The 16,029-nt window shown below is 43.1% G+C and overlaps 1 protein-coding gene across 10 annotated transcripts in view; it reads left to right on the top strand.

The window, feature by feature from the left end:
• The window catches only part of clasp2 (cytoplasmic linker associated protein 2), a 673,953-nt gene that overhangs the window by 438,143 nt on the left and 219,781 nt on the right, over positions 1-16,029 (top strand). For 7 of the 10 annotated variants that reach the window (XM_068032254.1, XM_068032248.1, XM_068032247.1 and 4 more), the window contains one exon: positions 3,426-3,533. The exons of the other annotated variants lie outside the window; for them this stretch is intronic. In XM_068032254.1, the coding sequence (XP_067888355.1) occupies positions 3,426-3,533 (108 nt within the window). The remainder of the gene's footprint in view (positions 1-3,425; positions 3,534-16,029) is intronic. 10 annotated transcript variants of the gene reach the window in all.

Here is a 16,029-nt window from a genome sequence, read left to right as displayed (position 1 = left end):
GCCCTGTATAATTGCAGCAAGACATCCTTGCTTCTGCACTCGAAACCTCTCGCTATGAAGGCCAACATACCATTTGCTTTTTTTACAACTTGTTGCACCTGCATGCTTACCTTCAGCGACTGGTGTACGAGAACACCCAGGTCTCGTTGCTTATTCCCCTCTCTCAGTTTATAGCCATTCAGATAATCTGCCTTCCTGTTTGTGCTGCCAAAGTGGATAACCTCACATTTATCCACATTATACTATATCTGTCATGCATTAGCCCACTCACTCAACTTGTCCACATCACCCTGAAGCCTCTCTGCATCCTCCTCACAACTCACCCTCCCACCCAGTTTTGTGTCATCTGCAAATTTGGAGATATTACATTTAGTTACCTCATCTAAATCATCAATGCATATTGTGAATAGCTGGGGTCCTACCACCAATCCCTGCAGTACCCCACTAGTCACTGCCTGACATTCAGAAAAAGACCCATTTATCCTGACTCTTTGTTTCCTGTCCGCCAACCAATTTTCTATCCATCGCAAAACACTACCCCCAATCCCATGCGCTTTAATTTTAATCTCTTATGTGGGACTTTGTCGAAAGCCTTCTGGAAGTCCAAATAAACCACATCCACTGGCTGTCCCTCATCAACTCTACTAATTACATCCTCGAAGAATTCTAGTACATTTGTCAAGTATAATTTCCATTTCGTAAATCCATGCTGACTCAGTCCAATTCTACCACTGTTCTCTAAGTGCTCTGCTATAAAATCTTTGATAATGGACTCTAGAATTTTCCCCACTACCAACGTCAGGCTGACTGGTCTATAATTCCCTGCTTTCTCTCTACCTTCCTTTTTAAATAATGGGGTTACGTTAGCTACCCTCCAATCTGTATGAACTGTTCCAGAGTCTATAGAATCTTGGAAGATGACCACCAATGCATCCACTATTTCTAGGGCCACTTCCTTAAGTACTCTGGGATGCATACCATCATGCCCTAGGGATTTATCGGCCTTCAATCCCATCAATTTCCCCAACACCATTTCTCTACTAATACTGATTTCTTTCAGTTCCTCTCTCTCACCAAGTCCTGTTTTCCCCAACATTTCTGGTATGATATTTGTGTCCTCCTTTGTGAAGACAGAACCAAAGTATGCACTGTTTTTCAGAATTTCAAAGACCCGCGTTTAGGAATCCGCATTCAAGGATTATTTGCTAATGCCAAATTATTGAGATCTGAAATAAAGCTGGGAATACCAGAGTTTTGCTGCAGTTGTATGTATTTTGGATTCTAGGTGGCAAAAATGGTCAAATTATCATAATCATTTCCCCACCTCTTTTTTCAAAAAAAAAGCTAGTTGTCAAAATTTGACTGTTAGTAATTTATTATAACTTATCCTATGCACACAATTTTTTCCCTTCTTTGTGTATTCCTTCACTATTTATTTTGTTCCTCAATGGCACATTGTTTTAACTCTGCACCTTGATATGGGTGGAACCACTCAATGAAATTGAATTTTGTCACTTACACATGGATAGGAATTATTGGCCTTGGACAAAACTGATGGTGATTGCAGCTCTTTATTTGTTGAAAGTTCGGCTTGAGAGGCTACCCAAGTGGTCGTGAGGATTTTTTTCGGTGGGGGTGGTGAAACTTACCATGTATTTTTTAAGGTGCAACAGCAACCTGTGTACTGGATTTCTGCAACCCTGATTACCTAGTTTGGTTTTTGTCTTTTCTTGATCTGAACCTTTTATGTAAATTATTAGCAGGATTGCATTACAGTTAACATCTGATAAACCTAACCTGGTATTACTGTTCCAGAGGATGTGTTCTTATTTATAAGATGATACCCAAATCAATAGGATTCTTAAACATAGAATGTCAGATATCACAGATTTATTAAGTGTACAGTGTGTGAATAATACTTTAACATATACTTAAATTACATTATTTACTACAAAACTTTGAGGCTTTAGTTGAGGGACTCAAATGCATCGTCGTTCAAAACTTAATATACAGGTCGATTAGACTTTTATCAAATCCTGTATCCCACTTTTGTACCTTTTTTCTTAACTCCCTCTAATTGTATGATGATACAAAAGTTGAACTACAACCCTATAGAAGATGAATTTTAATCAAGTTCTCCCTTTATCCCTTACCAATAACCTTAGTTTTAACAATTCTTTTTCTGTAGTCTGGTACAACACCACTCCCTGCCCTGACCCTACTTTGTTACCTTATTGATAGTTTCACTCTTGCTACATATAATGCTATTCCCACAAAGTGAAAATTTTAATTACATATCTGTTTTTGATTCAGTACCAATCCCATGTTTCTAACAAGAATGATGTATACTCAGAGATGTTTCCCTAACTGTTTTTCCTGCAGTTGTTATCTGAAATGTATGCATCCGTATGCATTGGGATGTCTTCTAATTAGGTTCAATGAAGTGACTAAATTGGCCATTGCTTTAAGATCAGGAACAGTTGAACAGTTCTAAATTGACTTGCACTCCTTACTTAATAGGCAATGGCTAAAGGTTAATATTACTACAATATTAACAGAAATCAATGATAGTATAACATTAGCAAGCTTCAAGACCATCTGAATAGCTCTTTACTTCTATTACCATTGAAAATGTATAGGAAGATTGTTGGAAGTTGAAACAAGCTTATTGCAGGAAATCATTTTGTTCTCAGGCTTTCCTTTGGGCAGTAAGTTTACTACTTGATGTTTCAAAATAATTAATTTGGTAGTAACAACAATTGCCCAAATTATTTTCCTTTTGACATTAATCTTGGTGAGAATCACTGAAGAAATGATCTGGTAAATGGAACAAGCTATAATAGTATTACAGGCCTTTGTTTTGATTTTATTTATTCAATGCCAGGAGACGAGACCAACTGGAAGGTGATCAAAACTATATGCTGCTAATTTAAAGAAAATAACTTTTTTGTTTCTTACATATGCCTATAGTCCTATTCTTAGTGGGAAATATACCAACCATGTTTTACAATTTTTTTTGTTAGAAGAAGGATGCAATAGTGGTTTTTGTTTTTTGGAACCTGATCTCACTTCACCATTCTGGATTTTTTTTGTCACTTTACCAAAGGCCTTTTTACAAGCTAAACATCAGCTAATCAATTTCTGTGTTTTAATCTGGTCATTGCAATCATATGGTATGAAATAAGCATGATGAGTTGGGGAGAGTTGACTGCTGGTGGCAATATTATTGCCCACCTGGAGAAAAATGCACATCATTAATTGTTTTAAAATGAGCCACGAGGGCATCACGTTACATTCCTGTCTTCAGTATTGAAATCTTGAGGCTACAGTTTTGACAGTGGATATTTAATGATTACGGGAAGAATAATTCGGCATCTTTATTTTTAATAATTGTGCTGCTCTATACCCATCCTGATCCCTGCTAGTACGGGGCAGCCGTATCCCTCGACCTAGTGTGAGTCAGGGCTGCAGCAGGGACGCCAGCCGCGAAAGCAGCAGGGACACCAGTCCTGTTCGATCCTTTACTCCACTTGGTAAGTAGTAGGAGTCCTTACTTAATGCATGGCTACCCATTTCTCTTCGATTGCCATCCAGCTATTGGTTCTGTTTTCTGCATTATCCTTTTCCATTTAGTATCCACTGTAGAGCCCTGACTTTTTATTCACTTCCAGTAGTTTTAACCTGCAACACTGTGCATCTTAACTACTTTATTGCTATGCATTAAGATTTTGTTGCATTTGCTTTATGCTTTGGGGAATTTCGTATCTGTTTGTTGAAATGCAAGTTAAATGTCTTGCGTTTTATTACATTTTAAATTTCTCCATTATTTGTCCATCGTACTTTCATTGGCTTCAAAAATTGAAAGATTGTGTTTTTACAAGGAACTTGTCAATCTCTTGAGATTACTGAACAAGAACACTGCCATTCCTTCGCTTTTTTAAGTGCTAATTTTTTCCAGATAGTGAAAAATTTATGCATAATTTCCTGTGCAAGCACCCCTAAATCGGTAATTGTTACTGGTATTTGTTTTCATATAGTATGAAATTGAGTCACCAGAATCAATTCCTGATTAACTTATATGCATTTACAAAGCACCTGTTAATGTTTAGAATGGACATAAATCTGTTTGTGTGCGATAGTTAAGTCAAACTGAAACAAAATGGCTTACTTTTTTTAATGGACACAGTTTACTTAGCGTGGTAAAGTGCATCAAAATAGATACACTCGCTGGGCCAGAATTTACTGTGAATATTGAATGAACAGTCATGTTATATATGCTCCAAGTGTGAAACAGGAAGTGTAAGTTAGAATAATAAATTCTATGTCAAATCAGGTACAGGAAGCAAAATAAAGAGATGGAGAGAAAGATGAGATTGAGAGAAAAAAAGGAAACAAAGAAAAAGTGATTTTTAAAAAGATCTCTAACAATTTAAAGCTGAAGAAACGAAACTCCACACTTGGAGAAGTTGATTTTCAGTGCCAGAGAGATTGTTTGGCAGTAATTAAGTTTTATCACATTGTTAAAGAATGGCCAGAGTGAAATAGACAAGCCCTAACTTTTTATGGCGAGTTTAATCCATATCTACCATGTAAGCAAGGAACCTCATGACGTTCAATGTATTTGAATGGTGAGTAAGACAACAAGATGCCATTTGCACGACACTGATGGAGGGGCAGTGCATTTTGGATAGCAGCTTCCATATTCCTGTGTAAATGACAGTGATCGATATTGGCCTCATTGATATTTTCACAGTAGATTCTGAGTCAATCTGTCATACTTTTTGTTTCAGGGTTCACCTTTGAGATCATTCTTTTAAAGTTCCATCCTTCCAGTACTGTTTCATTATCATTTGAATGTTTCATGTGATTCCTTTTCTTGCATGAACTTCAGCTGTTGAGTTTCATTGAGAATGTAATATTGGATCTTTTGGGCTGGAACTGACCTAACCAGTCTCAGTGCATGAAAGCATGTCTTGCATAACTTGTGTTTTATTGATAATATTTTGAAAAACTTTACACCCTGGGACCTAATAATTCAATGAATATTTGAGAAACACAAAGTGGCACTATTACAGTAGCTGGTTTACCTTGTGGTTGGATAGCCTACAGCAGGTTCAGTGGCTTAGAGGCAGTGAAAATAAAACTTGGTTTCTGAGGTCATGTCTGTGCAGATTACAGAAGCTGCAATATTACAAGGTAATACAATGTTTGTACTTCAATCCATTTTACCTTGCACAAAACTGAAAAGGACTTGTTTATACAAGATCATATAATAGATGGGTTTTACATAGAGCATTTTTTAAATTTTACATTTGAATATGCTGATTGATTTTTCAATGATAAGATTTTTTTATTAAGTTTATACTTCTCGAGAGTTTCGCATAAATCAGATTCATTTTTACCTGAATGTCTATTTTATAATGTTCATGAAGCATTAACCAAATTATTTCCAGATTAGCCATGATTTCATTGAATAGCAGTGCAGACTCGAGGGGCTAAATGGCCTGCTTCTGTTCCTATGTTCCAAATGTGTTGACTCTACCTATGTAACATAAGGCAGTCTGAACTCGGGTTTTCCAGGTTTTTGCAATCAGTAAAAATATAAATAGAGCTGCATGCGAGTTGAGGATCTTTTGCCAGTCATCAGTGGGGCACTTAGGCAGTTATTTGCTTTAATGGGTATTATTTCTTGGGTTGGAAGGGCTTATTGTTTAATGGTTGGCTTTATCCTCTGAATTAACACAGCTGGTTTTCAAGTTGTGAATTTTTTGTTTTGGGTGATGGCGTAGTGGTAATGTCACTAGTATTCCAGAGGCCCGGGTTAATGTCCTGGAGGCACGAGTTCAAATCATGACAGCTGGTGGAAATTAAATCCAATTAATCAATCAAAATTTGTAATTGAAAGCTATCTCAGTAATGGTGCACCATTACTATCATCGATTGTTGTTAAAAACCCATCTGGTTCACTAATGTCCTCCAGGGAAGGAAAACTGCCATCCTTAGTTGATCTGGCCTGCCTGTGACTCCAGACCCACAGCAATGTGGTTGACTCTTAACTGCTCTCGGAAATGGCTTAGAAAGCCATTCTTTGTCAAGGGCAATTAGGGATGGGAAACAAATGCTGGCCTTGCCAGCGACACCAACATCCGATGAAAAAATGGAAAAAATCTAATGAACAGTTTCACCTTTAAGTATATGACAATTTTAAAGGAGATTGTTTGTCATATTAAGTCAGAAAATGAAGCAAGGGACCCAAAAGCAGATCAAAAAAAATCCTTATAAACAAAGGGAAGCTAATTTTTTTTGTTTCTTGTCTTACCTTAATCACTGTGCATATCATTTTACAGAATTTTAAATATCCTATTTGTTTTCTTGGTGTGAATGAATAAGGTAGTGGTCAACCTGATAAGATTGGCTTCATTCTTCAGACTAAAAACACCCTCTGTGCACGACCAAATCCACTAGGAATTTCTTTTGATTCCTTGAAAATTTTTTATATCATTTTTGATCTACTTTGGAAAGTGTTTGGTTCTTATGAAAGAACCAACAATGCACAGGAGGTGATGTAATTTCGCTTTAACAATGTAAGTACTCTACGCAGCATCACGGAAAATGATGTCATTCAGAATGTGATCAGTTGGTTGGAGTTGAGCAAGATACCTAGTCACACGTGTAAGACAGAGCTCTCTTGTAAATGTGTTACTCTACAAATAAAGAACCCACAGTTTTATAACCACTCAACTTGAGATTATTTGGTACCTTATTGCTACGTAAAAGCAGTAACGCAATATGATGGCAGCGTATGGTTTCCTCAAGATTTTTCAACAATCAAGTGCACCATTCTCAACGTGGTAGCAGTGTGTGGTCTCTGACGAATCATGGCCTCAACGACATTGCGGCAGTGTGTTGTCTCGGAAGTAGCATGCTATTGGCGATATGGTGAGAGCGACGCGCAGGGAAGATTACAGCTCCGAGGTAACGCTACTACAGAGGCTCAGGAATGGTATTTAAGGGGACCAGCGAGCTCTCCCGTCTATGTCCAACACAGACAGGGCAGCGCAAGTCATCATTGGGGGTGGCGGCGATTTAGCACGGGCAGGTTTGACGGCCTTCCATAAAGTTGGTGCTCAAGACACAAAGGGAGTGCTCAGATCGATGGTGGCCGGAAAAAAACAGCAGAAATTGTTGGAATCGTGCTCGGAAACAGCAAGTAAGGTCGGTTCTCGTTGAGGCTGCGGTTCAGCATCGCTATTTCCTGCCATCAGCGCCGCGTGAGCGGGGCCTCCCCAATTGCAGGCCGCACTTGCCATATCATGGACGTGGCCGAAGCTCGACACTGCAGACACAGTAGACGTGCAAGTTTTTTCCTACCTCCAGGGAAAGGCCCAAGAAAACAAAAGAGGCTGCAAGGGAAAGCTCCAGCTGCATTTCAGTAAACTGGGAATCTGCCACCATGTCCACGAAATATCCTTCCATGAATTGGAAAGCCCAAGACCTCCTTCACGAGTTTCAACTCTTTAGAAAACAGATGGAGTTGTTTTTCTTGGATCTGATCGTCACAGAGCTGCAAAAACAAGCAGTCAAGACAAAAATAGCAATTGGTAACAGTGGGCTGCACCGTATTAACATCTCAGGACTTTCTGAAGTGAAACAGAAAGTCTACGTTAGAGGACCAGCTCAAGGTTGGGGTTAATTTCAGAATTCACTCCCTAGAGCTGATGACATACAGGCAGCAATCAAGAGGCACCATTAACCAATTCCTACTTTTTAATTTATTTGTGGGATGTGGGTGTCGCTGGCTCGGCCAGCATTTATTGCCCATCCCTAATTGCCCTTGAGAAGGTGGTGGTGAGCTGCCTTCTTGAAGCGCTGCAGTCAATGTGAGTTAGGTACATCCACAGTGCTGTTGGGAAGGGAGTTTTTTGACCAAGAGATTTTCACCCAGGGACAGTGAAGGAACGGCGATATAGTTCCAAGTCAGGATGGTGTGTGACTTGGAGGAGAAATTGCAGGTGGTGGTGTTACCATGCATTTGCTGCCCTTGCCCTTCTAGTTGGTCGAGGTCGCAGGTTTGGAAGGTGCTGTTGAAGGAGCCTTGATGCGTTGCTGCAGTGCATCTTATAGATGGTAGACACTGCTGCCTTTGCGCGTCGTTGGTGAAGGGAGTGAATGTTTGTGAATGTGGTGCTAATCAAGTGGGCTACTTTGTCCTGGATGGGGTCAAGCTTCTTCAGTGTTGTTGGAGCTGCACCCATCCAGGCAAGTGGAGAGTATTCCATCACACTCCTGACTTGTACCTTGTAGATGGTGGACAGGCTTTGGGGAGTTAGGAGGTGATTTACTCGCCGCAGGATTCCTAGCCTCTGACCTGCTCTCGTAGCCATGGTATTTATAAGGCCATTCCAGTTCAGTTTCTGGTCAATGGTAGTCCCTAGGATGTCGATAGTGGGGGAGTCAGCAATGGTAATGCCATTGAATATTAAAGGGAGATGGTTAGATTCTCTCTTGTTGGAGATGGTCATTGCCTGGCACTTGTGTGGTGCGAATGTTAGTTGCCACTTATCAGCCCAAGCCTGGATATTGTCCAGGTCTTGCTGCATTTCTACACTGACTGCTTCAGTATCTGATGAGTCACGAATGGTGCTGAACATTGTGCAATCAGTGAACATCCCCACTTCTGACCTTATGATTGAAGGAAGGTCATTGATCAAGCAGCTGAAGGTGGTTGGGCCTAGGAACTACCCTGAAGAACTCCTGCAGTGATTTCCTGGAGCTGAGATGATTGACTTCCAACAACCACAACCATCTTTCTTTGCGCTAGGTATGACTCCAAACAGCGGAGAGTTTTCCCTCTGATTCCCATTGACTTCAGGTTTGCTAGGGCTCCTTTGATGCCATACTTGGTCAAGTGCTGCCTTGATGTCAAGGGCAGTCACTCTCACCTCCCCTCTTGAGTTCAGCTCTTTTGTCCATGTTTGAACCAAGGCTGTAATGTGGTCAGGAGCTGATTGGCCATGGCGGAACCAAAACTGAGCGTCACTGAACAGGTTATTGCTGAGCAAGTGCCGCTTGATATCACTGTCTGACACCTTCCATCACTTTACTGATGATTGAGAGTAGACTGATGGGGTGGTAATTGGCCGGGTTGGACTTGTCCTGCTTTTTGTGTACAGGACATACCTGGGCAATTTTCCACCTTGCAGGGTAGATGCCAGTGTTGTAGCTGTACTGGAATAGCTTGTCTAGAGGCACAGCAAGTTCGGGAGCACAGGTTTTCAGTACTATTGCCGGAATATTGTCAGGGCCCATAGCCTTTGCAGTATCCAGTGCCTTCAGTAGTTTCTTGATATCCTGCGGAGTGAATTGAATTGGCTGAAGTATGGCATCTGTGATGCTGGGGACTTCAGGAGGAGGCCGAGATGGATCATCCACTCGGCTCTTCTGGCTGAAGATTGTTGCAAATGCTTCAGCCTTATCTTTCGCACTGATGTGCTGGGCTCCCCCATCATTGAGGATGGGGATATTTGTGGAGCCACCTCCTCCACATAGTTGTTTAATTGTCCACCACCATTTAAGGCTGGATGTGTTAGGACTGCAGAGCTTAGATCTGATCCGTTGGTTATAGGATCGCTTAGCTCTATCGATCGCATGCTGCTTACGCAGTTTGGCACGCAGATAGTCCTCTGTTGTAACTTCACAAGGTTGACACCTCATTTTGAGGTATGCCTGGTGCTGCTCCTGGCATGCTGTCCTGCACTCTTCTTTGAACCAGGATTGGTCTCCTGGCTTGATGGTAATGGTAGAGTGGGGAATGTGCCAGGCTATGAGGTTACAGATTGTGGTTAAGTTCTGCTGCTGCTGATGACCCACAGTGCCTCATGGATGCCCAGTTTTGCATTGCTAGATCTGTTCGAAATCTATCTCATTTAGCATGGTGGTAGTGCTACACAACACAATGGAGGGTATCCTCAATGTGAAGTTGGGACTTTGTCTCCACAAGGACTGTGCAGTGGTCACTCCTGTCAATACTGGCATGGACAGATGCATCTGCGGTAGGCAGATTGGTGAGGATGAGGTCAAGTATGTTTTTACCTCTTGTTGATTCCCTCACCACCTGTCGCATACCCAGTCTAGCAGCAATGTCCTTTAGGACTCGGCCAGCTCAATCAGTAGTGGTGCTACTGAGCTACTCTTGGTGATGGACATTGAAGTCCCCCACCCAGAGTACGTTCTGCGCCTTTGTTACTTTCAGTGCTTCCTCCAAGTGGTGATCGATATGGAGGAGTACTAATTCATCAGCTGAAGGAAGGCAGTAGCTGGTAATCAGCAGGAAGTTTCCTTGCCCATGTTTGACCTGATGCCATGAGATTTCATGGGGTCCAGAGTCGATGTTGCGGCCTCCCAGGGCAACTCCCTGCCGACTGTATACCACAGTGCTGCCACCTCTGCTGGATCTGACCTGCCGGTGGGACAGGACATACCCGGGGATGGTGATGGCAGTGTCTGGGACATTGTAAGGTCTGATTCTGTGAACATGACTATGTCAGGCTGTTGCTTGACTAGTCTGTGGGACAGCTCTCCCAACTATGGCACAAGCTCCCAGATATTAGTAAGGAGGACTTTGCAGGGTCGACAGAGTTGGGTTTGCCGTGGTCGTTTCTGGTGCCTAGGTCGATGCCGGGTGGTCTGTCCGGTTTCATTATGTTAATTGACTTCATAGCAGTTAGATACAACTGAGGGCATTTAGGAGTCAACCACATTCCTGTGGGTCTGGAGTTACATGTAGGCCAGACCAGGTAAGGACTGCAGATTTCCTTCCCTTAAGGGGAATTTGTGAGCAGGTGCCCGTGAGAAAGGCAATCTCTGTGACTTCTCCGAGGTGGAATTGTCAGAGCATATTATGGAATTGGCGATCGTATCTTGCCCTGATAGAAGCTTTTCTGATAGAGCTACTTGATGTTAAAAGTCTCCTAAAAGAAGGCAGGAAATTTGAGGCCCTTGCTGCAAGTAGGCAGTACATATGAGCGCTTGGTACAACAGCCATAAGCAAGGTAACCAGGACACCTCAGCCAAGCAAGATGTATGGTAAGTGCAGTCTGATTCACCAACCAAGTAATTGTCCTGCCTGTATGGATAACTGAAAGGTGTATGGCAAGAAAGGGCACTGGGCCAAGCTGTGCAGTAGCTCTAATAATGGAAAACTGGCCAGGAGTCACAGCAGACCGTGATCTGACGAGAAGCAAACACCACCTTGTGGAAGAAACCGGAATATGTCACAAAGATAGGTAAGAATGTAAGTTGTGAAGAGGACATAAGGATGCTACAAAGAGATATAGATATAGTGAGTGGGCAAAGATCTGGCAAATGGAGTATAATGTGGGAAAATGTAAAATTGTCCATTTTGGCTGGAAGAATAAAAAAAGCATGTTATCTAAATGGTGAGAGATTGCAGAGCTTTGAGATGCAGAGAGATCTGGGTATCCTGGAGCATGAATTGCAAAAGGTTGGTATGCAGGTACAACAAGTAATTAGGAAAGCTAATAGAATGTTATTGTTTGTTACAAGGGGAATTGAATACAAAAGTAGGGAGGTTATGTTTCAGTTATACAGGGCATTGGTGAGACCACATCTGGAGTACTGTGTACAGTATTGGTCTCCTTATTTAAGAACGGGTGTAGATGCATTGGAAGCGGTTCAGAGCAAGTTTACTAGACTAATACCTGGAATGGGCAGGCTGTCTTAGCAGGAAAGGTTGGACAGGCTAGACTTGTATCCTCTGGAATTTAGAAGAGTAAGAGGTGACTTGATTGAAACATATAAGATCCTGAGGGTTCTTGACAGGGTGGTTGTGGAAAGGATGTTTCGCCTTGTGGGAGAATCTAGAACTAAAAATATGGGGCCGCCTATTTAAGACAGGGATGAGGAGAAATGTTTTTCTCAGTGTCATGAGTCTTTGGAACTCTCTTCCTCAAAAGGCGGTGGAAGCAGAGTCCTTGAATATTTTTAAGGCAGAGGTAGGTAGGTTCTTGAGAAGCAAGGGAGTGAAAGGCTATCAGGTAGGCGGGAATGTGGAGTAATCAGTTCAGCCATGAACTTTTTGAATGATGGAGCAGGCTCGCGGGGCCGAGCGGCCTACTCATGCACCTAATTCGTATGTTCATCTGTAAAGCCCACGAGATGTCCACGAGATTGACAGTGATGTCAGCAGCATACCAGGCACTGAAGGTGATCAAGCCTTCCCATAGTAACCCCTCTGTGAAAAATGAATGTGGTTAGACAGAGGGATGCATTCACCACCTTTGACATTGTATGCCCAGAGAAAAGTGAACAAGATCGATATAGGGCAAGTGCAAACATTTGCCACTGTGAATAGTGAAGAACATGTACCTGGCAAGATGGGAAGCCATGATGCAACCAGTGAAGAGAAGACTCACTGCGTACAATCAACTGTGTAGGTACACTAAGGTTGAAGTGCATGTTTGGAACCTCTGGTCACAACAGGTTTTCTACATCGTTGACACAGATGGTTCAGCTTTTGTAGGCCTGCTGGCATGTAGCGAGCTTCAAATCGTAATAATCCATGGGACCAGCAACACGCCAAAGCCACATGAGTAGAACAGGTTCGACCCTATTAAGTCCATCCAAAATTTAAAAGAATGTATCCAGACCATTTTGACCAAGTGGGAAGTTTCAAAGGAGAAGCTGTCCTACATATGAGAGGTGGTATGGTTCCTTCTATAATGTATGGAGAGGCAAGGAATCATCAGACGTGTTCAACAGCACACAAATTGGTGCAGCTCAATAACAACTGTAATCAAAAAAGATGGCATCATCCTGGTTTGTTTGAACCCCTCAAGGCTAAACAAGACATTACGATGCTGTCCTCACAAAATCCCCACATGAGAAGAGCTGAATCCAAAATTTGAAAAGACCAAGTTCTTTTCGAAACTAGATGCAAAGCACGGGTGCTGGTCAGTTCTCTCAAAGTTTGCAAGAGTTAACGACTTTCAAGACTCAGGCGATATTGCTTATTGCGCCTACCCTTTGGCTTATCAGTAGGCCAGGATTTATTTCAGTAACACATGGATCACATTACAGAAAATGTGCCAGTGTGCATATGTATCGCTGATATTGCAGTTGTGGGCACCACAAAAGAAGAACATGACAGGAGTTTACATATCCTGATGGAAAGAGCCAGGAAAGAGGGCCTCGTATTTAACAGTAAGAATTGTGCCATAAACACGGGACACATTCACAACTTTGGCTCCATTTATTCAGACCCATCTGCTGGATCTCAGCAGATAGAGGATATCCAGTCCATGCCAAGCCCACAAGACAAAGAAGACTTGCAAAGCTGTCTCGGTCTCTTCAGTTTCCTAACTCCTTACATTTCCAATTTCTCAGGGAAGTCTTTGATTCTGTGGGAAATCCTCAGAATGGAAAGACACTTTCTGTGGCATGAGGACCACCAGTGTGCACTCGATTTGCTGAAGCAATTGTTATCAACAGATGCATGTTTGCAGTACTATGCTCCCAAGAAGGATACCATTCTCCATTTAGATGCCTCGCAAAAAGGCCTGGGAGCATGTTTGTTGCAGGGCAGACGTCCAATAGCGTTTGGTTCAAAAAGCTTATTCGTCACACAGGCCAACTATCCCAACATAGAAAGGGAAACACGAGCACTGGTGTTCAGGATCACAAGGTTTCGCACTCATCTCTTCGGGAAACGCTTTATATTCAAAACAGATCATCAGCCATTAGCGATGATCTGGCAGAAGCTGCTCTCAAGCACGCCTACCCGTCTACCGGGGTTGATAAAAGTGCAAGAATATGACTGTGAGGTCAGATACAAGTCAGGGAACCTCTGAAGTTTAAGCAGATTAACAAATTCCATAAAGTGCGAAGATGTTCCACTAGATGTCCAGGTTGACAAGGTTGACACGAGCTGGAGGATTTATACCTGATCGATTTCATGCATGTTAGGCAGAAGAAGCATGAAGAATTATGGGAAGTAACCTCAAATGATCCAGTCTTGAAGATGCAATAGCGACTTAAGATTAAAGGAAGGCTTAACAGCTTACAAGAGGTTCCTGCGGTGCTCTGAATTTTCTGGCCATACCGAGATGAGTTGGACATTCCTAGTAATGTTACCTTCATTTCACCCTGACATCATCTCTCAGGTACATATCGGCTACATGGGTGTGGAGAAGTCTAGAGTATTTGCGCGCGAGACCTTCTGCTGGCTGGGTGTGAACAGTGACATTGAGCGAGTGGTAAGTCATGTAATGCTTGCCTGCAGCACCAACCATGCTAGCATAAAGAGCCGCTCCTTCCTCATGACATCCTGTCTCATCCTTGGTCAAGGATAGCCACTGATCTCTTCACAATCAAAGACGACGATTACTTGTAGGTCACCGATTACTGCTCTAAATTTCCGCTAATGTGTCACTTAAGGGAGCCGTCAAGCGCATCAGTTGCTAATACTATCAGTGCAATTTTCAGTTTGTTTGGTCCCCCGGAAGAGAGAGAATCGGACAATGGTCCGCAATACATTGTCAAGCCATTCCAAGACATGTACAGGAGATTGGGTGTAAACCATGTCACTTCTTCACCACATTACCCTTGGTCGAATGACCTAGCAGAGAGAATGGTATGTACAGTCAAATCACTGATACTGCAAGCACTGGGCCCTGACAACATTCCAGCAATAGTACTGAAGACTTGTGCTCCAGAACTAGCTGCGTCCCGAGCCAAGCTGTTCCAGTACAGCTACAACAATGGCATCTACTTAGCAATGTGGAAAATTGTCCACGTATGTCCTTTACACAAAAAGCAGGACAAATCCAACCCAGCCAATTACCGCCCTATCAGTCTACTCTCAATCATCAGCAAAGTGATGGAAGGACTTGTCAACAGTTCTATCAAGCGGCACTTGCTCAGCAATAACCTGCTCACTGATGCTCAGTTTGGGTTCTGCCAGGGCCACTCAGCTCCTGACAGCCTTAGTTCAAATATGGACAAAAGAGCTGAACTCCAGAGCTGAGGTGAGAGTGGCTGCATTTGACAAGGTATGGCATCTAGGAACCCGAGCAAAACTGGCGTCAGTGGGAATCGGGGAAAACTCTCTGCTGGTTGGAGTCATATCCAGCACAAAGGATGATGGTTCTGATTGTTGGAGGTCAATCATCTCAGTCCCAGGACATCTCTGCAGGCATTCCTCAGGATAGTGTCCAAGGCCCAACCATCTTCAGGTGCTTGATCAATGACTATCCCTCCATCATAAAGTCAGGTGGGGATATTTGCTGATTATTACACAATGTTTACTAGAGGACAATGGTGAGAGCTGATTAAATGTTTTATTACCTGCACCGCCTTCCTCCACCCCCTCCCAGCTCACCCCCCTCATACCCCCTTCCATGCTCCCCCCTCGCACCATCTTCCCCTGCACACCCTCCCCCCCGGCACCCCCTTTCCCCCCCCCCCCCCCCACCTCCTCCCACTGGCATCCACCTATCCCTGAGCAGGCGCCCTAACAACTCCACTGCCTTGTGGGCGTCTCGGGAGAGACCAAGGCTAAGGGAGTAACCCCTAACAGAAAATCCGGAGCGGAACCCCGAAGGCGGTCATGTGTCACCTTTGGCGTGCTTCTGGCAGTTTCTGCAGCCATACCAGTGCCAGATGTCATGCTCTGCACTCCTTTGGACACCACCAGGAAGGCCGAGAGGGGAGTTTTGATGCTTGGGCAACTCACAACCTCCATACATCCACCCAGACATGCGCCATGGAGAAGTCACTCCATAGTCGCCTCACAGCGACCAAAACAACACGAAGGCAGCAGTTACAGGTTATAAGTCCAGCTCAATTGGCGTAGAGATTGGGCGCCACGGGTTGTCTTTGTCGGTGGGAGAGGTCATCGCATTTCACTGGACAGCTACTGCCCGCCTCAAACCGGGCAGCCCCCGGTCAGTAAGGTTCTGTCCCGCCACAGTCCACCTGCTTCAATGGGTCCTTGGAGCTCAGGGTCATTGC

This window comes from Heterodontus francisci, chromosome 5, assembly GCF_036365525.1.
Source record: "Heterodontus francisci isolate sHetFra1 chromosome 5, sHetFra1.hap1, whole genome shotgun sequence".
Classification (NCBI taxonomy): Eukaryota; Metazoa; Chordata; class Chondrichthyes; order Heterodontiformes; family Heterodontidae; genus Heterodontus; species Heterodontus francisci.
The sequence above is the reverse complement of the archived record's forward strand: the minus strand, read 5'-3'. Positions and strand labels throughout refer to the sequence as shown.